Source organism: Ascaphus truei, chromosome 6 (assembly GCF_040206685.1).
Source record: "Ascaphus truei isolate aAscTru1 chromosome 6, aAscTru1.hap1, whole genome shotgun sequence".
Classification (NCBI taxonomy): domain Eukaryota; kingdom Metazoa; phylum Chordata; class Amphibia; order Anura; family Ascaphidae; genus Ascaphus; species Ascaphus truei.
The window spans coordinates 39,693,701-39,718,578 of NC_134488.1; the positions used below are offsets into that span (position 1 = coordinate 39,693,701).

A 24,878-nucleotide genomic window follows, 5' to 3' on the forward strand; every position below is an offset into this window, starting at 1 on the left:
TTACCTGGCACTGCAGTTGGGGTGACTAACTGAGGCTACATCAGAGAGGGGTGGGTACCCTTCTGTGCACCACAACGGAGCTAAGCAGCAAGGGGACAGGGCCTCTGAGGCATCACCAGAGACCATTGCGTACTCAAAGCAATAACGGACAATTGCACTAATTCGTGTGGCATTTCCTGTGGCTCTACCAGGGTGCATAGTACTCAAAGAAAGAAAGGAAATTGTGCTTTATTTTGTTTGGCTCCTTAACGAAGAAAAGGGGTCACACGTGTTTTCAAGTCCTCACAAAATGATGGTTTTGCTCTCAAGGAGACCGCATGGTGCTGGAGTTTGTGCTTTCAAAATGGCGGTTCCAGAGACTGGGGACCGCATTGACGTTAACTACCTCAAAATGGCAGTTTCTACCACTCCCAGGGAATTTGCGTCAAGTTGCAAGCTTTTGCTGTGTTCCAGTTTGCAAGAAACAGCGCGAACTGCTGAAGCCCATCCCCCTTCCTTGCTCCAGATTGGACTATACTATCCACTAGGAGGAGGAGTTGGGTGTGCCCTGATGGAGCACACAGGATGTGAGAAGCCAGATACAGTACATGTGCACTTCAGAGATATCAGCAGTGCTTATTCTACTGGCTCCCAATTGTTCCAGTATGGAGAATCGTGGCCAAATCTATGAGTTGACTGGAGGAGTCCTAGTCATCCGAGACTCCCATGAGACTCAACTCCTAGGGGTCTGCTTGCTGTGCGATTACCCAGGTGGGCAATTACAACTGCTTGAGAGCTGCCTGGCTTGCCGTGTGCCCTATCTCAGGGCTAGGCCTGAAGATCCTCAAGCTATTGACATTGCTATGAGCACCATTGAGCTGCGCACTTTAAATCAACTGGTTTGTAAGTTATCGCAGTTGGCCCAGGGTTCGGCGTATGATGCTGCTTGTCACTACCTCCACTAGCTATTCTACCCAGACCTGCAAGTGGTGGCCACTTACCCTGTTTCCTTGTCGAGTATGGAGATCCCCTCCGTGAAACATGGTGGCCGGAAAGAAGGCTCTCTACTGGGTCCCACCGCCTGGGTGACTGCCTTCCAGAAAGTAACTGGTGCTTCTTCATCTCCGGAGCCGTCCCTCTGTTTCCAGCGTGACATCTGCATCTAGTGGTCTGCCGTCTGAGCCCTCGGGAACCGCCCCACCAATCTACTGTAAAGCGCTGTCTGATGTTGCTGCTCCGGCATGCTTCTCCAAGAGGGAGGTGACACCAGTTGGTGAGTCCGATGTTGCTGACATCCCAGAGGTATTGGCCGATTTAGTATAGGAATGCTTATACATGAGAGGCAATCCTGGTGCATATGTCATTTCATTTAATTTATTTTTATTCTTTATTACACACCTTTTCGGTAATATATGTTTTAAGTATACAATAATAAAAGTTATATTTCAATAGTGGTGGAGTGCATTTAAGTGAATTTCCTTTGGGGCACACTCACTCTGTACTCCTCATTTTTCTACTGATTCACTTTTTAGTTCATAGTTGCACCCATCTTACAATTATCGATTATATTTATTAATTTACATTTATTATCACAATTAGTATGGTTCAGTTGATCACTCCCTAAACCCCCTCCCTTGTTTACCCCTGAAGAACAAATTAACTTGCACCCCTTTCCTGGCTCTCCCCACACCATCGCGGAGCAGTCAGTCCTCCTATTTACCTACAGGTCACAGCACAACAGAGTTATGCTAGATAGAATTAGTTAGAAGAAGTAGATCCCCAATATCACTTAGGGTGGGGGTACAAGGTCTACATACCCAATATTGTTTCCCTTTGACAAATGTTTCTAGTGTTATCTCCTCCTCTCTAGTCTGTGTTAACTTGTTGCATACTGATGCATTTCAGATCTTTGGAATTGCATTGGTGGGAGATTATTAAATGATTTGATACACTGTGTGTTATGAGAGCCTTTTCTATATTTCCCACATGCTATGCTGGATGGAATTGTAAACTTCTCGACGATCCCCTGTCTGATTAGATAAATACATGGTTGTCAATTTGAGCAGCAAATATCTCCCTCTCTCTCCCTCCCTCTCCCTCTCTCTCCCTCTATCTCCCTCTATCTCCCTCTATCTCCCTCTATCTCTCTCTATCCCAAGGCAAGAACTTGTCAGTGGGTGTGATGGGAGTGGGTGGTGGTACTCGATGCAGCTGTGTCCTGGTTACTGGAAACCGTAATAATATAATGGACCTTAACTTATCCATTCATCTAGGCCCATGGTATACTGCATGCCATGATAATATCATGAGATATTAGGTATGTTAATCCATCTGGTGCTTTAGGGGTTAATAGGCTACCATCTGGGTTTAAAGATACCATGTATTGTGTTGGATTTCAAAGGGAACTCAGTTAAAGTTGATATGAAGAGGTGTAGCGTGGGGCATCAAGCGAGCTGTATATTAACCCTTGTACTGTAGAGGAGATATTGTCCATTTGAGCGACATTTGCAGAGGTGAAAGTTGGGACCGGTGGCGAGCGGAGTATTAACCCTTGTCCAGTATGTAGGTCACGTGCTCACAAGTGTGTCGTACGTGACACTGCAGCAGTAAAACAACCCCAAAGGTTCAGAGGTTGGTTGTGTTGGTGTGTATGTCTCTCCAACCTTCAGGTTCACCCAGGCAGGTATCAGGAAACAGACTGTAATACCCAATGAAGGTTTATTATAAATATTGCACAAACGCAGGAAATGATGTATGAGAAACAGACTGCAATCATTTAGAGGGGATATGTGGACCCTCTTTTACACAAATAAAGGGAACTCTATCATAAACCAACTTAGTATTCCTAGGAATAAAAATAATCAAAATTAATTATATAACCTCATTAGCTATTATTGTTATCAGAAAAAAAAAGTCCCACTATCAGCATTGATCTCTTGAGATTATACTTCCCTAATGATTATGCAATTCACCTTTAATTCTTATTTATTTGCAGTTTGTAAATATCGCTTAAGATAATACTTAAGATAACCCAATTTCGGGTGCAACCATTAGAACATCATGTCTGATGTGAAATCATTTTATTTGGTGTCACTGACATTTTTGCTATATTTTTGCCATTCAGTTCACAAAGGACAAATTGTTGTATACCTTACTTACTTTTAAGGATTATATTACTTCCCCTCCCTCTCCTTACGTCCTATCAGAAACATAACATGCTCATAATCTGTTAAATTGCTGGTCTTTTTAGTACGCATTGATTCCAAATCCTCAATGATGAACCCCGCATCACAAACAGCCTCTCTAATCAAATCCTCATCATGTGAGAGACAGAAGAACTTGTGCTCACCAACCATATAGTATGATTTTTTATATGTACCAAGCAGTAACATATGTCCCCCAGTTTTTAGCATTGACGCTAGTTTTTTCAGATTGCTACAGAAAGCCTGGTGGTCCTTGCTAACAGCTTGTAAGACAAACATGCAGAGCAGACAGTCCATCTGTGGCAGGACTACAGGCTCTAAAGGGTTATCTTTGGTGAAATCACATTTAACAACGCGATTCACTGCTCTTCTTGCTTTGTCTTCCTTTCCTTGCCACTCCTCGCTGAAAGTACAAAATTAAATGGGTTCAGTTTTGGAGCAAACAGTGGTACATATAAAAAATAATGTACACGTGCCTCCCAAATGACAAAGACAATGAAAAAGTCAAAATGAGCAGAAAACTGCTAACTAAATATGTCCCTATCTGTGTCAGTGCAGTAAAGAATGGACTTCAACAGGTCTCAGGTTTTACCAATTCCTGACATCTTTTACACCTAACACGTAGAGTGGGAGGATCCCTCTATCCTTGAGCATGAAAGCAAGCTGAGCAAGTAGGGTCGCGCTTGCGATCACCAGTCCGCCACAGAAGCTGAGATAGTGACATCACTCCCGGGGGACGCGAAGACACAAGGCCAATGGGTAGCATTAGCAGGTTGAGAACTGACCCCAGGATTTCTATCAGGGACTGGATGGACGTCCAATGGAGCTGGGGGGGTGGGGGGGGAGAGGGGGGTTCGAGCAGTGTGAAAGCAGTCTCTCTAATACACTTGTTAGTGTGATGTGCTTTTTATTGTTGCATTTTTGTAACTGCGTTTTGTTATACTTTATATAGAAACATTATATACCATGTTGATCTGTGCTATTGTGACGGTTCAGGGGATTCCTGCCCCTTCAGGTGTCCCTGATGTCACACGCTCACCTACCCTCTCTGTCCCTTCCCCTGCCAGCCTCCCTTCCTTTACCCACACCTGTCCCTCTCCGGCAGCCTCTGACGCCGTTCCAGCACCACGGCGCACGCCCCGCAAGACTCGCGCACCCGCGTGGTTCCCGTGCCCCTGCTGCAGCGTTTCCCACTTTCAGGCCCCCTCGTTATCTGCTCCCATCCCCTTACCTCCGGCGGCTGTTCCCTCCGTTCCTCCACCCTCCTCTGCGGGTGTCCCCACGGCGCGGCGCTCCACGCGCCTCGTGACGCAGCCTGTGCGCGCGCACTCTCAGATTACAGAGGGTGCGCGCACACGCTCCTCTTCTAGGGGTTTCCAGTCTCCTGACTCCTCCTCTCATGTCCTGCAAGCGATCTCCCTTACTGTTTCCCCTGTCTCCTCCTTTTCTCCTCACCTGTCCCTGCTGTCTCCCACTTCACCCTCTGCTCCTCCTCTCTCTCCTATTGGTGCTCCCTCCTTTATAACCCCTGTCTGTCCTTTCTATCATTGCTCTGCATAGCTTCTGTTATCCCTGTGTGTGCAGTCCTATGCTTGGCTCTTCTCTGTGTTCCAGCTTTGTTCCTGCTCTTGCTTATCTCTGGATTTCCCTGGTTTGACCTCTGCTCGTCCTAGACTACCCTGCTCTCTGTTGTCCTTGAACCCTGCTTACGAACTCTACCTTGCTGACCTCTGTAACCCCTCGACTTGGCTTACGAACTTGACTATTCTGACTTCTAGATCCCTGGACTCTGGCGCACGGACACCACTATTCTTACTCTATACACCCAAGGCATTGCAAGTATCACTAACTATCTTTCAACAGGCCCGGCAATGCCATATCACACTCCGGGCACACCCTCACTGTTGTGGGTGCGTGGTAATACCCTTCCCACCTCAATATTGGGGTCTTTCCTGGTCTGCGGGCATACAGGCAACAAATGCACACCCCTCTGAGGTGGGTACATGTGTTTCACTTGAGGTCTTACAATTTGTGAGAAATCAGCTGTCCAAAGTCTCCCAGCAATTGGCTAACCTCTCCCTTTAGGAGACTCCTATGGCTCAAGCACCCCCGGTATCCATGACCTATGCCAACTCTGGACCATCACCTAATCGCTACGATGGGGACCCTCTCGCCTGCCGCGGTTTATTAAACCAATGCGAGGTGCAATTCGAGATGTCCCTCTCCCTGTTTCCCACTGGTCGTTCTAAGGTGGCTTACATCTACGCCTTGCTTACTGGTGACGCCCTCGCTTGCGCCTCTCCCCTCTGGGAACGTAAGAGCGAACTAACCCAAGATTATCCTAAGTTCAGGCGCGAATTTCAGCAAGTATTTGATACTCCTGCATGGCACGAGATAGCCGCATTCTCTCTCTTCCATATTTCACAGGCCCGAAGATCTGCTGCCAATTACGCAATCGAGTTCCGTACCCTTGCCGCAGAGACCCAATGGAATGATGAGGCACTCGCCGCCGCATACTGACACGGACTCTCAGACACCTTGAAGGATGATCTTGCTACTCATGCCCGGCCTTCTTCCCTGGAGGAGTTGATTACCCTGAGCGTACGCATGGATCAGCTTACCTAGGAGCGACGGCACGAGAGACACTGTTCTCGTTCTCTTCGTTCCTCATTTGTCTCTCACAGGTCATCCACTTCACCCCTCCTGGCATGGAGGCTCCAGAGCCGATGCAAATCGGTAGCCAACAACTTCAGGCCGCAGAGAGAATGCGACACTGTCTGAATGGACTCTGTTTCTACTGTGGTTCTTCGGAACATCGTCTCCAGAAGTTTCCCCTGAAGCTGGGAAACGGGAACACCCAGTAAAGGTAGAGGGGCTTCTACTGGGTACTGTCTCTTCTTGCCCCTCTCTCCCTGAAAATCTCCCAAAGAAGTTTATGCTTCCCGCCACTCTGGAGGGTCCTGACCTTTTCCTGCAGGTAAAAGCTTTCATTGATTCTGGATCTGGTGGTAACTTCCTGGACCAAATCATCGCCTCTGAGAATCAAATTTCTATGGTATGGAGAAAAGCACCTATTGGTCTTGAGGCCATCAATGGTTTACCGCTCCAGCCAGCATTTATCATTTGGGAGTCTATTCCTCTCATACTGACCTTGGCCGACGGTCGTAAAGAGGTAATAATTTTCGATATTTTTCAATCTCCTACTGTTCAACTTATTTTAAGATTGCCTTGGCTTCAACTCCATATCCGCGCATCGATTGCATCGGCACCCTGCCTATCCAGTGGCCTTCCACTGCTGACTCTGCTCCTGCGGCTTCTCCTGTTGCGGTACTTGCCGGCCTGGATTCCGTTCCTTCCAATCTATCGATTCTGCCGACAGTGTATCATGAGTACTTGTATGTGTTCAACAAGGTAGAAGCTGAGGTTCTACCTCCCCATCATCCGTACAATTGTCCTATCGATTTGATTCCTGGGACTATCCTTCCAAAGTCGATATCGTATCCTTTGTCCGTTCCTGAAACTGAGGCCATGATGTCCTACATTCAAGAAAATTTGGAAAAAGGATTCATCCGCAACTCTACCTCCCCTGCCGGGGCAGGCTTCTTCTTCGTGAAGAAGAAGGATGGATCACTTAGGCCATGCATTGACTTTCGCGGACTCAATAAGATCACGGTAAAAAATCGGTACCGCCTTACCTTAATCTCTGAACTGTTCGACCGTCTCCAGGGGGCCTCTATCTTCTCCAAGCTCGATTTAAGAGGGGCCTATAATCTCATTCGCATAAGGGAGGGGGACGAGTGGAAAACCAAGTTTAATACACGATCCGGACATTATAAGTATCTAGTTATGCCCTTTGGTTTATGCAATGCTCCTGACGTCTTTCAAGAGTTCATGCACGACATCTTCCGAGATGTGTTGGGGACATTTGTCATAGTATATCTGGATGACATTCTCATTTTTTCTAAAAACCTGGAGGAACATATTCAACATACCAAACTGGTGCTGTCTTGGCTCCGTTCTAACCGCCTATAGGCCAAGATGGAGAAATGTTTGTTCCATCAGACCTCTACTGCCTTCCTAGGCTACATTATCTCCAGTCAAGCTGTTCGCGACTGGCCGCTGCGTAATTCGCTCAAGGCTGTCCAGCGTTTTCTCGGCTTTGCCAACTATTACAGGAAATTAATCAAAAATTTTTCTTCTATTGCTCTTCCCATCACCGCTTTGACCAAAAAAGTCGCCGATACCACCTCCTGGTCCCCTGAAGCTATTTTTGCTTTTGAGGTGCTTAAGAAAGCTTTTGTGTCCGCACCCATCCTACGTCATCCGGATACCTTTCTTCCATTCACTTTGGAACTCGACGCTTCAGACGTGGGAGCTGGTGCAGTTCTCTCTCAGAGGTCTTCTCCCCAAGAAAGACTCCATCCCTTTGGGATTTTTTCGTGAAAAATTTCATCTGCCGAAAGAAATTATGATGTTGGTAATCGTGAACTTTTGCCCATTAAATTGGCTCTCCAAGAATGGAGGCATCTTTTAGAAGGCACCAAGGAACCTGTTGCTATCCTCACCGACCACAAAAATTTGCTGTACATCGAGGGAGCCCGACGGTTGGGATCGCGCCAAGCTCGGTGGTCTCTCTTCTTTTCCCGCTTTAACTATACCATTTCATACATTCATAGTACCAAAAATGTCAAAGCAGACGCTCTCTCTCGCCAGTTCAGCACGGAAACCGAATCTTATGAAACCACGGAACCTATTCTTCCTGGAAAATGCATAATCTCTGCTAACAATTTTGATGTGTTGGACGAAATCAACAAAGCCCAGGCTCACATTCCCAGCAGGTTCAGGGTTCCAGAATGGCGCTTATACGCAGCTCCACGGTTTTGCCACAAGATTCTACTTTGGGGTCATTCCTCTAGATCTGCCGGTCATCCAGGCTTCAAAAGGATAGCGGATCTTATTAAATGGACATTTTGGTGGCCGAGGATGAACAAAGACATTTTCGACTTTACTAGTGCTTGTCCTGTATATGCCCAGAATAAGACGCTCCACCACAAACCTTCTGGTTTCCTCATGCCTCTTCCTATTCCGGAACAACCCTGGAAACACATCTCGATGGATTTCATTGTCGAACTGCCCAATTCCAAAGGAATGAACACCATTCTGGTCGTAGTAGACAGATTCTCTAAACATTCACACTTTATTCCCCTCAAGGTTCTTCCCAATTCTGCTACTCTGGCCAATGTTTTTTCCAAGGAAATTTTCAGATTACATGGCATTCCCATTTCTATTGTCTCTAACAGAGGGTCTCAATTCATCTCTAAGTTCTGGTGGGTGTTTTCCCAGAGACTCGTAATTTCCCTCCTTTTTTCTTCTGGATACCATCCTCAGACCAATGGTCAGACCGAAAGGATGAATCAAACCCTAGAGCAATATCTCAGATGTTTTGTATCGGACTCACAGGACAACTGTGTGGACCTGTTACTATGGGCCAAATTTGCAATCAACTCTTTAAAAAATGAGTCTACCCAGGAGTCTTCCTTTTCATTAATTTCGGCTTTCACCCCAGTAGTCTTCCTCTCTCTACTCCACCTTCTGGCGTTCCTGCAGCCGACTCTCATGTTACGACTCTTCAGAGCTCTTGGAAAAGGATCCTCAAATCCCTTCAATCTGCTCTTTCCAAACAAAAAACCAAGGCGGATCGTCATCGCCAACAAGGCCCTTTATTCAAGACTGGTGATAGAGTGTGGTTGTCCTCAAAGAACATCAGGTTCAAAACTCCATCGCCTAAACTGTCACCAAGATTTCTGGGCCCATTCAAAATCATAGAAAAAGTCAACCGAGTCGCTTATCGTCTTGATCTACCCCCCACCATGAGGATTCCTTCCGTTTTTCATGTCTCCCTGCTTAAACCCTTTGTACAGAGCTCGCATTTTCCGGATCATTCCCGTAAACCCAACCCAGTGTCCACCCTAGGATAACAAGAGTACGAGGTCCAATCCCTCATTGATTCTCGCTTGTCTAAAAACAAGCTCCAGTTCCTCGTCCACTGGAAGGGCTATGGTCCGGAGGAGCATTCATTGGTACCGGCACGTCACATTCATGCCACGAAACTACTCCAACAATTTTATCGCAAATTTCCTCAAAAACCGTGGCTGGATCGCTCGGAGATCGATCCTCAAGGCTGGGATACTGTGAAGTTTCAGGAGATTCCTTCCCCTTCAGGTGTCCCTGATGTCACACGCTCACCTACCCTCTCTGTCCCTTCCCCTGCCAGCCTCCCTTCCTTTACCCACAACTGTCCCTCTCCGGCAGCCTCTGATGTCGTTCCAGCACCACAGCGCGCGCTCCGCAAGATTCGCGCACCCGCGTGGTTCCCGAGCCCCTGCTGCGGCGTTCTCCACTCTCAGGCCCCCTCGGTATCTGCTCCCATCCCCTTACCTCTGGCGGCTGTTCCCTCCATTCCTCCACCCTCCTCTGCGGGTGTCCCCACGTCGCGGCGCTCCACGCGCCTCGTGACGCAGCCTGTGCGCGCGCACTCTCAGATTACAGAGGGTGCGCGCACATGCTCCTCTTCTAGGGGTTTCCAGTCTCCTGACTCCTCCTCTCATGTCCTGCAAGCGATCTCCCTTACTGGTTACCCTGTCTCCTCCTCTTCTCCTCACCTATCCCTGCTGTCTCCCACTTCACCCTCTCCTCCTCCTCTCTCTCCTATTGGTGTTCCCTCCTTTATAACCCGTCTGTCCTTTCTATCATTGCTCTGCATAGCTTCTGTTATCCCTGTGTGTGCAGTCCTATGCTTGGCTCTTCTCTGTGTTCCAGCCTGTTCCTGATCCTGCTTATCTCTGGATTTCCCTGGTTTGACCTCTGCTCGTCCTGGACTACCCTGCTCTCTGTTGCCCTTGAACCCTGCTTACAAACTCTACCTTGCTGACCTCTGTAACCTCTGGACTTGGCTTACGAACTTGACGACTCTAACTTCTGGATCCCTGGACTCTGGCGCACGGACACCACTATTCTTACTATACATATCCAAGGCACGCCCTCACTGCTGTGGGTGTGTGGTAATACCCTTCCCACCTCAGTATTGGGGTATTGCCAGGTCTGTGGGCATACAGGCGTGACAGCTATGGAGCTATTCATCTCTTATTACTGATGTACACCCTTATGACATCACTGGGAGACACATTTTGTCCTGACATCCAGACTACAGATTGACACAGCTCATGTGCCTGAAAACCACTTCCATCTTGTGAGTAGGCAGAACATAGAGCCAAGCTACACACCTGACATTTGCCCCCAATCATAATACATCTGCACTTAGAATTGTGTGTTGTTGTCTCTCCTTTTTTATATGCTCCATCTGGATTGTGAGAAAATATTCCCACCAGAGGGTCTGAGCAGAGAGTTTCAACTTTTATATATTTGTATTTGCACAAGTTATAATATGTATTATTCACATCTCTGTATTTTACAGGGTTACATATACCATCACTTTAAGAATAGTGATCACTTTTTGTTGTTTTTTGCACCTCATTTGATCACCTTCACTTGCTTCTTTTACACTTTCCACACAAAACAAAGTTATTTCACAAGGACAGGTTCTAAAATGTTTGCTATACTCTTAATGAAAGATGAAACATTGAAAGATGTCAGCCTTTATATAATCACTAATTAAGGAGTATTTAAGAGATGGAATTATATTTCAACTCCTCGCTGAAATTAAAATATTAAAAGGGTTCTGTTTTGGAGAAAACAGTAATACATGAAAAGAATGTACACGTGTCTCAATTAACTACGACAATTAAAAAGTCCAAACGAGCAGAACACTGAATTGTAAATATGTCCCTATCTGTATCAGTGCAGTACAGAATGGACTTCAACAGTTCTCAGGTTTTAACAATTCCTGACATCTTTTATACTTTCCACACAGAAAACTGAGTTCTATAACTATGACAGAAAGTAGAATTTGAAGGTACACTTAGTGAAAGATTAACCCATGAAAGATGTCAGCCTTTACATAATCAATAAATAAGGAGTATTTAAGACATGGAATTATATTATCCGATCTTGTTATTATATTCTCTTTTTTTATATAATGCCCCTATCCATACTTACTGGTGCAGCAGACTTAATTCTAACAAATCACCGGTTTGTCCCTGGCTGGTTCCTGGAATGCGACGCTGTTCACCTGAAGCATGCCGCATTCCTTTTGCGTTCCCAGCCACGGGTCATGCCCAGCTGATGCGCGGTTGATGTGTTAATTGATAATGGTTCAGTATTTAATAGGCTGCAATGCTTCGCGTGTCCGCCAGATGGCATAAATTTATGAATTGTAATGCAGTATATACACTGGCGACACACTTTATTCGAGCTCGGCTAGTCCCACGAAGTCGGGTATACTCGGGTGTATTGAGGTTTGTGACTGTTTTCTGCCCGAGTGCATTGCATTATTTTCCAGGCAGGATTGAAGCATTTTATTCCCGCTGGCTGCAATACTGCACAGTATATATATATATATATATATATATATATATATATATATATATATATATATATATATATATATATATATATATATATATATATATATATATATATATATATATATATATACTGCATTACAATTCATGAATTTATGCCATCTGGTAGACACGCGAAGCATTGCAGCCTATTAAATCCTAATCATTATCATTTAACAGATCAGCCGCCCGTCAGCCAGGCATGAACCGTGGCTGGGAAGGCAAACGCAACGGGGCTTGTCAGAGGTGAGGAGCGGTGCATTCCAGGTATCTGCCAGGTACAAACTTGGCATTTGCTCGAATAAAGTGTGTCGCAGCAGTATATATATATATATATATATATATATATATATATATATATATATATATATATATATATATATACTGTATAACAACAAACCCTATAACCCCTAACATACAGTACTGTACACATACAGTACTGTATATGCATATCAACGATACTATGGGCCGGCGGGGGCGAGATGTGTTTGCAGCAGAGAAAGATCCGCTGCTCTCTCTGCGCAAACATCGGCACATTAAAAACTATTTAAAATATATTTTTATTCAGAGTGTACATGTGCAGGGGGTCTCCGGAGCTGAACCGCGTTGGTTTCAGGTCCGGGGATCCTCTGCTTCCCAAGATAGAGCCCCCTTTATGAGGTGCCGGTATCCCTCTGCATTAAAGTACCGATCACGTGACCGCGGCCTGTAAACCAAGCAGAGGGATACGGCACCCCCTAAGAGGGCCTGTATCTCGGGAAGCAGGGGGTCCCCGGACCTAAAACCAACGGGGTTCAGCTCCGGAGACCCTCTGCACATCTACAGTATGAATAAAACACATATATAAATAAACACTCGTTCCTTACCTTTGCGGCTATGTGCTATGGTAACGAAGCAGCATTTCTGTATTTTTAATAATATTGTACAGGGAGCAGGGGGTTCCCTGAGCCAAAAATCAATGCTCAGGGGACCCCCTGCTCCTGCACAATATTATTAAAAATACAGAAATGCTGCTTCATCACCATAGCTAATAGCCGCTAAGGCAATGAAGGGTTAAGGTAGAATAGCATGTTTATTGGGGACATTTGCCCCCAATAAACATTGCAATAAACAACATACAGTACACCCCCTGTGTATTTAAAATACATAAACAATAAATACATTACATACATATTTTTAATTTGTGTGTTAATCCTCCCTGCCTTGACTGTAATCTATGTAAAGACCCCTCCCCCTAATGTGTGTGTGTTAAGCTTGTTTTCAGGTCCGGGGACCACCTGCTTCTCGAGATACAGGCCCCTTTATGAGGTGCCAGTATCCCTCTGCATTTCAAGGTCCCGATCACGTGACCGCGGCCTGTAAACCAAGCAGAGGGATACCGGCACCCCCTAAAAGGGCCTGTATCTCGGGGAGCAGGGGGTCCCCGGACCTAAAACCAAAGCGGTTCAGCTCCGGAGACCCTCTGCACATCTACAGTATGAATAAAACACATATATAAATAAACACTCGTTCCTTACCTTTGCGGCTATGTACTATGGTAACGAAGCAGCATTTCTGTATTTTTAATAATATTGTACAGTTAGCAGGGGGTTCCCTGAGCCAGAAAGCAAAACTCAGGGGACCCCCTGCTCCTGCACAATATTATTAAAAATACAGAAATGCTGCTTCATTACCATAGCTGATAGCCACTAAGGCAATGAAGGGGTTAACCCACCGTGCCCGCTTTATTGTGGGTAGCAGGGGTGGGTGAAAGGGGTATTTGGCCCTTGGTGTGAGTTTAGGACTTGCGGGGGGGTTGCAGGTGCACTTAACCCCTTCACGACCGTAGCACTTAATACCGCTATGGTCATGAAGGGGTTAACCCCTCCCGCTACCCCCTGCAAGCCTTAAACAACCACCGTTGGGGCTAATACCCCCTTCACCCACCCCCGCTACCCACAATAAAAAAAACACACACAGCAGCCGCCCCCAAAAAATAAAATCTAAATAAATAAATAAATACATGAATATAAATAAATAAATTTAAAATACATTTTTATTCATAGTGTAGATGTTCAGGGGGTCTCCGGAGCTGAACCGCGTTGGTTTCAGGTCGGGGGACCCCCTGCTTCCCGAGATACAGCCCCCTTCATGAGGTGCCGGTATCCCTCTGCATTTAAAGGTCCCGATCACCTGACCGCGCCTTGTAAACCAAGCAGAGGGATACCGGCACCCCCTAAAGGGGCTTGTATCTCGGGGAGCAGGGGGTCCCCGGACCTAAAACCACAGCGGTTCAGCTCCGGAGACCCTCTGCACATCTACAGTATACATAAAACACACACATCAATAAAGAATCGTTCCTTACCTTTGCGGCTATGTGCTATGGTAACGAAGCAGCATTTCTGTATTTTTAATAATATTGTACAGTGAGCAGGAGGTTCCCTGAGCCAGAAATCAATGCTCAGGGGACCCCCTGCTCCTGCACAATATTATTAAAAATACAGAAATGCTGCTTCATTACCATAGCTGATAGCCGCTAAGGCAATGAAGGGTTAAGGCAGAATAGCATGTTTATTGGGGACATTTGCCCCCAATAAACATTGCAATAAACAACATACACTACATCCCCTGTGTATTTAAAATACATAAACAATAAATACATTACATACATATTTTTAATGTGTGTGCTAAACCTCCCTGCCTTGACTGTAATCTATGTAAGGCCCCCTCCCCCCTAATGTGTGTGTGTTAAGCTTCCCTGCCTTCACTGTAATCTATGTAAAGACCCCCTCCCCCTATTGTGTCTGTTAAGCTTCCCTGCCTTGACTAATCTGTGTAAAGCCCCCTCCCCCTAATGTGTCGGTTAAATCTCCCTGCCTGTGTTTCTGTGAGTGCAGTGTATGTAAATGTGGGGAGGGGGATCCCGTGTAAATATAATGCAGCGCCTCACTCCCAATGGCCCACCCCGTGAGGCCTAACCACACCCACACCCACTACCCACTACCCACCTGCCCATGGCCCCTCCGCTGCTGCAAAACAGAGTTCCCACACTCTGATTGGCTCTAATACCATGTGATAGGTTTTCATTGACGTCACATCCTTTCTCCCCCAAGCCTCTGTCACATGGTATACTAGAGCCAATCAGAGTAGGGATGGAGTTCCCACGCTCTGATTGGCTACCGTACCATGTGTGGATGGCCATGTGTCTTTTAATGACGTCACCTTAAAGGGAATTGAAGCAAAGCCATTCTGATTGGCTGTGCTTTCATTGCCTTTAAGTGACATCATCATTTTTATTTTTATCGGCCAAAACACATGGTTTTCTCGGCCCAATCAGGACCGTGGGAACCATGACGAAAATGTGAGGTCATAGGCCTTTAAAAGCCTATGTCGTCTCATTTTGAAGCCAGACGCCACGCAGGAAGGACCTCCGGAAAAGAAAAAAGACAAGGGCGTGGCCGAAGGCGGGAAGAAGACCCCGCCCGGAAGAAGATAGGAGAAAGAAGAATACAGATGAAGATGGATTACAAATAGAAGACCCGTGGATTGATTTGGATTTTTAGTTTAATGTTTATTTTTTTATGGTTTATTATTTTATGGGTTCCTGTGCCTGGTGGATTGGTTCGTGAGTAAACTGCTCAACGGGAGTCGGTGGGGCCAAGTAATTGTAAGTGAAATAAAGAAATGTATTTTATTTAACTTGTTAATTTTTTTAAAAGCTTTTTTAACATGTGTATTTTTTTTTTTGTGGTATATCATTTCTTGCCACTGTATGTATGTCTGTATATATGTCTAGAGAGATATATACATACAGGCTAAGAAATGATGTTGTTTTAAAAGATTGATTTGATGTGTTTTAAATTAATTTGTCTATGCTGCTATGCTTTATTGTGTGTTTAAAGTATTTTAAAATTAGATAGATGTAATCCTTGGTATTGTATTGTGTGCTTGTGTTCAGGGATAGCCTTGGTTTTAAAGTTTATATTCTGGTTGGTACTTATATTTTTTACATGCTAAATTGTTATGCTCCAGGCGTGAATTAGTTAATTGTTTCATTGTTCGGGATGGACTGTCAATTGTTTAGGGATGTAAATAATGATTGCTAATTGATTTTTGTTTACTTGATTGGTTAAAATAGTTTACTTGTTTGGAAGTGTTTGTATTTTGCTTGCAATGATATTGTTAACATTCATTTGCAGAATGTATATGGTACATAGATTTTATGCATCATTTATACAATGTAAATGCAATGTATTGATTGGAATGTGAGGTGTTTCATTGGCATTTGATGATTTAGATTGTAAGATCAGTTAGGATTATTAAAGGAAATTCATTGTAATGTAGTGTGTCTGTATGGAGAAGTGTTATTTGTAGTACAGTATGGTTTTGATAACCCTTCAACATTTATTTGTATATTTGTTCATCATGTGTGTGTATATACTGTATATATATAAGTAGTAGTTTTTTTGACAGGTACCACGCCCCTTTTCCCCTAAGCCCCGCCCCCTTTTGGCCTTAAACCCGCCCTATGTCCCGCCCCTTCCGTATCCGGTCCCGCCCTTTCCGTATCCGGCCCCGCCCCCGCGACAATTTTTTGAGGTTGACGCCCCCTGCGGCAAAAAAACGCGGTTGATGCCCCCTGCGCCAAAAAACACGTGGTTGACGCCCCCTAAGCCAAAAAAACGCGGTTGACACCCCCCTGACTCCATTTTTTATTATGATGTGTATTTTGTATTCTTTTTTGTGATTGGTGCGTACTGTTGACGTAGATTGGAGGGGGCGTATACATAGCGGGGCATGTCCGGGCATGTTTATAGGCGTTTGGGGCATGCCCGAACATGTTTTTTTTTCATATGGGGCATGTCTGGACATGTTTATTCTGAAATAACGCAGTGCGCATGTCAGAAAAGTTCAAAAGACGTTGAAAAGATAGGGGGCGTATACATACGTGGGGCATGTCCGGGCATGTTTATAGGCATTTGGGGCATGCCCGAACATGGTTTTTTTTCATACGGGGCATGTCTGGACATGTTTATTCTGAAATAACGCAGTGCGCATGTCAGAAAAGTTCAAAAGACGTTGAAAAGAGGGCATAGCATTTTTTTTTTTTTAAATTCAGACAGAATACCGCTTTAAGAGGATAAACCCCTCAAGGGTCTGGGTGGCCGAGTGGTTTAAGGCGTTGGACTCAAGATCCAATGGACGTATGTCCATGTGGGTTCGAATCCCTCCCCAAACATAATCTTTTTATATATTTTTTATTTGTATAGAGACGGTACAGGGATTAGCCGCAACAGGGGCTACATAAAAAGAAAGTACAAGTGTATAAAAGTCAAAAATATTTTTTATTTTTAAAAGCTACAACAGTTTCAAGCAGGAAATAATTACAAGACGTATTTACAAGTAAAATGGTAAATAAGGTATTAAATGACATTTAAGGCCTTTATAGACTAAATACATCCAGAGTTGTTAAGCTAGTACGATACATAGTATAGAGGGACAGCAATACATTGTCTTATTTTACAGAGGGAAAAAAATTAAACAGCCTTAACCCTTCATTGCCTTAGCGGCTATCAGCTATGGTAATGAAGCAGCATTTCTGTATTTTTAATAATATTGTGCAGGAGCAGGGGGTCCCCTGAGTTTTGATTTCTGGCTCAGGGAACCCCCTGCTCACTGTACAATATTATTAAAAATACAGAAATGCTGCTTTGTTACCATAGTACATAGCCGCAAAGGTAAGGAACGAGTGTTTATTTATATGTGTTTTATTCATACTGTAGATGTGCAGAGGGTCTCCGGAGTTGAACCGCGTTGGTTTTAGGTCCGGGGACCCCCTGCTCCCCGAGATACAGGCCCCTTTAGGGGGTGCCGGTATCCCTCTGCTTGGTTTACAGGCCGCGGTCACGTGATCGTGACCTTTAAATGGGCCTGTATCTCGGGAAGCAGGGGGTCCCCGTACCTGAAACCAATGAGGATCAGCTTCGGAGACTCCCTACACATGTACACTATGAATAAAAATGTGTTTTAAATAATTTTTAATGTGCCGATGTTTGCGCAGAGAGAGCAGCGGATCTCTCTCTGCTGCAAACACATCTCGCCCCCGCCGGCCCATAGTATCATTGATGTGCATATACAGTACTGTATGTGTACAGTACTGTTTGTTAGGGGTTATAGGGGACGGCTTCAAATACAACAGCTCGCAAACGCCCCCATGCGTTTTTACACGGCATTGCAGTATTGCAGACAGCAGGAATAAAATGCTTAAATCACAGCCGAGAAAATAACACAATACACTCTGGGCGAAAACGACACAAAACCGCACATCACCGGAATATTCTGAATTACGCGGAACTAGCCGAGTTAGAATAAAGTTGGTCGCCTCTGTATTTGCATTTCTCTCTTCTCCTGTATATGACATCTCTATAAAGCACTATATACTGTACATGATTGGCACCATGTAAATATAAGGCAATTACAATAATTAGATTACCTTTCTAATGAAAATGCGCAGCATTATTAGATCAGACTAATCTCACTAAGATTAACTTTGCTCTATTAGCCTATTTGACGTTGATCTAATTTAAATGTCCTTAACCATAGCGCAGTATTCACTTAACAAATAACATGGTGTAACGTCTTATGTGAGTCTTACTCCTGTTAGAAGAGAAACATTATTTGTAAAGGTCATTAATCTAAATGATATAAAAGGAATGCCAATGAGCCAATGTTATATTCTTCCCATATTCACTAAGGACGGTTAATTCCGGAAAATGAATGCTACGTTATTTAAGTCATATCTAATTCTTTAATTACTCCCAGCCACAACATGACATCAGGCTTTAAGTGGGCAAGATAGACAGATAATACCAAAAAATACAGGATATAAATTCAATAATAATCTTTTATCAACTTTTTAATACAGTAATCCCGTAGTAGCTCAAGTGGCCATCTAGTCATTAACACCCCCATGGCTAGCTGGGTTACAAGGAGATTATTATATAGCTAACACAAGACTACCTACCATCCATTGTATATCAAAGAGGAGTAAGGTATTGCTTGGGAACTATTTATTACCATTCCAGGAATTCTGTTTGAATATTTATGTCTTGGTCGGTGGTTTTACATGTAATTATAGGCTAAAGCAGTAAAATTCTGGGAATTATTAAAAATTTTGCTCTCTGATTGGTTAAAATTCCGGGCATTATCCAATCAGTAATGCCTGAAATTTTAGCAGCTTGCAATGTGTAGTTTTCAATGTGTTTATTTCCAGCCAATCAACTTTCAGAACAGCTGAGACAGGGCAAGGGATTGGTCAGAATGAAGTAACAGCTCTGAGACAGGGCAGGGGATTGGTCAGGAAGTATCAGCCACGGGTTGACTCCTCACCCTCCCGAGCTGACTGAGATTTTCTGAGCAGATTCAGTTGAATTGGTGGTGGGGGGTAGAGAGTCTGCAAAGTTTAATTAGTGGCTGCATTTTTTATTTTGTGTGTGTGTGTAGTAGCAGTGTTTATGGGTCTAGCAGCAGTGTGTGTGTGTTTTGTTGTGCTGTCTGTGTGTGTGTGTTGTATGTGTGTGTGTTGTATGTGTGTATAGCAGCAGTTTGTGTGTGTGTAGAGCGGCTGTGTTGTGTGTGTAGAGCTGATGTGTGTGTGTGTGTGTGTGTATAGAGCTGCTGTGTGTGTGTGTGTCAGTTTCAGCAGCAGTGTTATGGGTGTAGCATGTGTGTGTAGCAGCAGAATTTGTATGTGTAGAGCTGCTGTGTAGTGTGTGTAGAGCTGCTGTGTTGTGTGTAGAGCTGCTGTGTTGTTTGTGTGTGTAGAGCTGCTGTGTTGTGTATGTGTGTGTGTGTGTGTGTGTGTGTGTGTGTTGTATGTGTTGTGTGTGTGTGTAGAGATGCTGTGTTGTGTATATGTGTGTGTGTGTGTGTGTAGAGATGCTGTAATGTGTATGTGTGTGTGTGTGTGTGTGTTTGTGTACACAGTGCTGGCGGCAGTGTGTGGATATAGATGTCTGCAGTGTAAGCGTATATAGAAGTGGTTTCATGCATTTACCATTTTATTTTAATAAAAAAATCTATATAACTATACAAAAGTGTCTATTATTTATTAAAAAAAAGTCTACATTTAGCCTATAATAGTAATAATCCCCTCAGAACAGGACATTATTGGCCAGTAATGCCCTGTTCTTTAGGGATTACAGTATTACTTAAATATCATAATGAACCTTTAGCATTGATATAAGTTAGTATGTTTGAATATCAAAAGGTTTTTTTTTTTTTTTCCCTCTTAGCTCTGTGCTGTTAATTGACCAACTGGAACAAGATGATTTATGGCATTTTAGTGAGGCATTTAAAGTGAGCTTTTAAGTGAGAATTGTTAGACTATAGTGTGCTTTTAAGTGAGAAGATATAGTTAGACTATAGTGAGCTTTTAAGTGAGAAGATAGTTAGACTATAGTGAGCTTTTAAGTGAGAAGATATAGTTAGACTATAGTGAGCTTTTAAGTGAGAAGATAGTTAGACTATAGTGAGCTTTTAAGTGTGACGATATAGTTAGACTATAGTGAGCTTTTAAGTGAGAAGATATAGTTAGACTATAGTGAGCTTTTAAGTGAGAAGATAGTTAGACTATAGTTTAACTAGAGGTGACAGGGGACAGCATCCTACGGCACATGGCAACAAACGGTGAGCTATTCTGATCACACTATGATTCCTGCTGTTTAGTCTGCGCACACACACACTTGGCTCACAACAGCTCCATGCAGCATCACCTACCTCCTGCATAATGAACCTGCTTTTTACTCCACTTTGTTCTTTCTCATAGCCTCATTGAAATGTTATTCTTCTATCCACTACAAACGCCTCCCTCCTGGCCCACGCCCAACATCACCATACACCCTGGATTACTCAAAAGCCTTGCACTATCTACTGAATTTTGGTGGAGAACCCTGAAAACCAGCACACCAACCACCGCACACTCAAATGGCAAACATCATAAAGTAACAACTTGCAAACAATTACTCAAATTTCTACTCATACTATTACTCTGTTTAGCAGGTGATATTGAAGCTAACCCAGGCCCTCCCACTTCAACTCTGTCCCACACCCATGAGAATACCCCCAACAAATTCCAAAAAGGGCTATCTGTCGCCCATATAAATATCTGGAGTCTACTGCCCAAACTGGATGAACTAAGGGCATGGTGCCTTGTGCATAAACCAAAAGCCATCGTTCTTACAGAAACATGGCTAACCCCTAAAACCCCTGATGCACATATTGCCATTCAGGGTTACTCCATTTTTAGGAGAGATAGGTCAAATAGAGTAGGAGGGGTGTTATTTTATATTGCAGACACATTACAATTTACATTGTTAAATTGCCCCCCAAGCCCAACCTCTTTTGAAATCCTAGTTGTCAGAATCTGCCTCCCCTTTTCTAAACCAATCTTGCTAGCTGGCATCTACCGCCCCCCTAAAGCTACAATCTCTGACTGATATCACCCAGTTTCTTAGCTCCATTTCCTCTCTGAATGAGAAGAGTGAGCTGCTAGTTCTTGGGGATTTCAACTTCAATTGGCTTGACCCTAAAAACCACAAAATACACACACAAATTAAATCGCTTAACCTATCGCAACTCATTTCCCACCCACACGGACAAACCTGAAATCGCACAATCCTTCCTTGCTTGACTGGATACTCTCCTCAAATCCCAGCAGAATCCAATCCTCTGGCACCCTTCCTGACATTTTCAGTGACCATGCAATAGTGTACTGTGTGATGAAAATTAAACCACCCCAATCAAACCCTAAAGTTCTCCTCAATAGAACATTTAGAAACTTTAACCCACAACAGTTTCTGGATGACCTTACCAACTGCCCTTGGCACAGAATCGATTTAATTCCTGACCCTGATTCTGTGCTCGACTATTTCCAATCCGAGTTCTTAAAACTCTGTGAAACCCATGCTCCACTACGCAGAGTAAGGGTATGGGGTGCCCACCTTCCATGGCTTACAACTGACCTTATAGCACTCTACCAGTTCAGGGATGCCTTGTGGAAAAGCCACAAAGTAACTGGCACTACCAAGGATCTCAATCACTACAGATGTGCACAAGGCAAACAAGGCATGCAAAAGCAGAATATTACTCTGAAAATCTCCACCAGAACACATCAAACCCAGCTAACTTCTGGAAGGTTATCAACAACATATTACAGTCTTCTAACCATCAACAGCCAAGTAACATCACTACGGGCGATATTACTCTGACAAATCCCACCGACATTGCAAATGCATTCAATGATTACTTTGTGGGGTATACTACTAACTTATTAGCGAAACGCAGCCCAAACCACACATCTGAATCTCATCCTGGGAGTACCCCTATAGCCCCAGCCCCTCCCAACAATGCCCACAAATTTCAATTTGGACCAGTATCCGAAGAGGAGAATACACAAGCGCTTCTCAAATTAAAACTAAGCAGCCAATGTGGACCTGACTTACTACAATCTAGGTTCCTACGACTTGGTGCCCCAGCCATTGCCAAACCAATTGCTTCCATAGTCAACTCTATCCTGTCTGAAGGCCATATCCCTAAGACCTGGAAAGCTGCCAGAGTTGTCCCAATCTTCAAAAGTTGGGACAAAAACACTGTCTCGAACTACAGGCCAATCTCCCTTCTCCCAATCCTATCCAAAGTCATGGAAAAATGTGTCCACTCCCAATTAAGCGATTACTATAATAAGACAAATTTCCCTAGCCAATTCCAATCTGGCTTTCGACCAAACACTCTACTGTAACTACCCTGCTTAAAGTTTGTAATTAAATCCAATGTGGAATGGAACGGGGTCAATTCACTAGTGCAGTATTCCTAGATTTTGCAAAGGCTTTTGATAATGTTGATCATGCTATCCTGCTTAACAAAGTCCAGAGCTGTGGAATAGGGAAGCATGCTTTAAACTGCTTTCAGTCCTACCTATCAGGAAGATCCCAACATGTGTCCATCTCCGGCTCTAACTCTAACCCCCTGGATATCACCTGTGGTGTCCCGCAAAGCTCTGTTCTGGGGCCCCTACTCTTCTCAGTGTTCATCAATGATCTCCCCACAGCTTGTCAGGAAGCCTCAATACACATGTATACAGATGACATAATCCTATATGCACACAGCCATAGCCTCTCTGACCTTCAACACATACTTCAGTCTGACTTTTTGAGACTCGAAAACTGGATTTTTCCAAAACAAACTGTTTTTAAACACTGACAAGACTGTAACAATGGTATTTGGGACCAAGACTAAATTTTTAAAGCTTCCAGCGACTGAGCTCCACATAAGAACCAACACTAACACCAAACCAAAATCCCTTTACTAGTTTTAAATACCAAGGCATATGGCTTGACTCCCACTTAACATTCGGGATGCACATTGATACCCTGACAACAAAGACCTATGCCAAACTAGGGGTACTTTACAGGAACAAATCCTCCCTAAGTCTCCTGGTCAGAAAAGCGTATCGCACAGCAGATGCTAATGCCAAATATTGACTATGGAGACATAGGATATGGCTCGGCTCCTCAAACCCACCTTGGCAAACTTGACACACTCTACAATTCAATTTGTCGTTTTTTTCTCCAATGCAACTATAACACACATCACTGCGAAATGCTCAAAGAACTAGATTGGTCATCACTCGGGTCTAGGCGCAAAGTTCACCTTTCCTGTCTTGCCTTCAAATTTTTTATGGGCAAGCTACCCAGCTATCTGAACAAGCTCCTCACCCCTACCACATGCAGCACCTATCACCTAAGATCAGACTCCAAAAGACTGTTCATGGTCCCAAGGCTCAACAAAGTATCCGGCCGTTCCTCCTCTTACCGTGCACCCCAAAACTGGAACAACCTACCAGAGACTCTCACATCCACCACCAGTTTAAGTTCTTTCAAATCTAAGGCTATCTCACATTTTAATCTGGTCTGTAACTGTTTAATACACCCATAATATATATTTTCTTTAACTGTGCACGCAATGTCTTGTATATAATGTATACCCTGCTCATTTATGTAACTGTATTTGTAACCATGTATTTGTCATCATAACTCTGTGCCCAGGACATACTTGAAAACGAGCGGTAACTCTCAATGTATTACTTCCAGGTAAAATATTTTATAATAATAAATAAATGAACATTTGGAGTTTGTCGAATTGACTTTCATGTCTTTCTATAATTTGGTTACATATTAAACACATCCATGCCTAATATTGAGCATTGAGGTTGTTTAGTTGCATTTTCTTGTTTCCCCAAATGAAGGTTTAATTTTTCTCAGCTTGATGATGATTATTTTTCTGAAATATACTTTACCTCTTTCCTTCCAGATCACAAACTATTTTTGCAGCGTGAGACCAGTCAGCAGCTCCGGGCTCCTTGTTCTTCCACATTTCAAATTCCCTGATATTTACGTCGGTAAATTCTATCACATTGATCTCTTTGAAGAAATCACAGGCGGTTAAGAGATGAAAAGCTGTTGGTCCAACGGAAACATCGAGCAGGGTTTCCCCTCTCACACGACCTGCACCAACGGTTAGAAAATAGGAAAATACACATTTTTTACAACATTGTATTCACATTAGCAAAGTATTGAAGAAAATATAAATTCTCATTCACATACTTCAGTTCTCCAAAATGTACAGTAGATTATATTTGAACTTCAACTATAACTATAAATGAACGTACCTGAAGAGAATGTTTTAAACAGTTTTGTTATAGGATATTCAACCAACTCCTCAAACATATCATTATTTCCAGGATAGAAATATGTATCGATAAAGCCTCTGGGATCAAACTCTTCATCGTGGTAATGCTTGTGGAGACTGGAATCCATTGTGAGTCTCCTTGGTGTAACAATCCTGTTACTTCTATGCAGCACTTGTAGAAACCTTAAGTTGCAGCTTTAGAAGTTAGAATAGTAGAAGCTCGGCTGGCATCGCAGTATTTGAGCAATTATCAGAGCATGTGATAAGCTTCTGTACAAACATTTACGTGGGACGCTGCTGATCCGTGTTTGCTAAAGCTGTAGCCTGAACAATACAATTTTTTTCACATGGAAATTATTGAAATTATCCATCTGACATGAAACATTAAAGTTAAAATTGGTTTCCTTTCTAGGTATTTACCTAGTAGAGACAGTAGGGGAACCCCTGCTAC

At 43.7% G+C, this 24,878-nt stretch overlaps 1 protein-coding gene and 1 non-coding gene across 2 annotated transcripts; one reads left to right on the forward strand and one right to left on the reverse strand.

The window, feature by feature from the left end:
* Nucleotides 1-2,696: 2,696 nt before the first annotated feature.
* LOC142496438 (indolethylamine N-methyltransferase-like) lies at nucleotides 2,697-24,616 on the reverse strand. The gene is made up of 3 exons (XM_075603134.1): nucleotides 24,408-24,616; nucleotides 24,036-24,243; nucleotides 2,697-3,585 (listed from the first exon to the last, which is right to left on the reverse strand). The coding sequence occupies exons 1-3, from the start codon at nucleotides 24,553-24,555 to the stop codon at nucleotides 3,153-3,155; spliced, it is 789 nt and encodes a 262-aa protein (XP_075459249.1). The 5' UTR covers nucleotides 24,556-24,616; the 3' UTR covers nucleotides 2,697-3,152.
* Nucleotides 16,836-16,919, forward strand: TRNAL-CAA (transfer RNA leucine (anticodon CAA)). Its single transcript has one exon. It is a non-coding gene; the product is annotated as a tRNA-Leu (tRNA).
* Nucleotides 24,617-24,878: the final 262 nt, after the last annotated feature.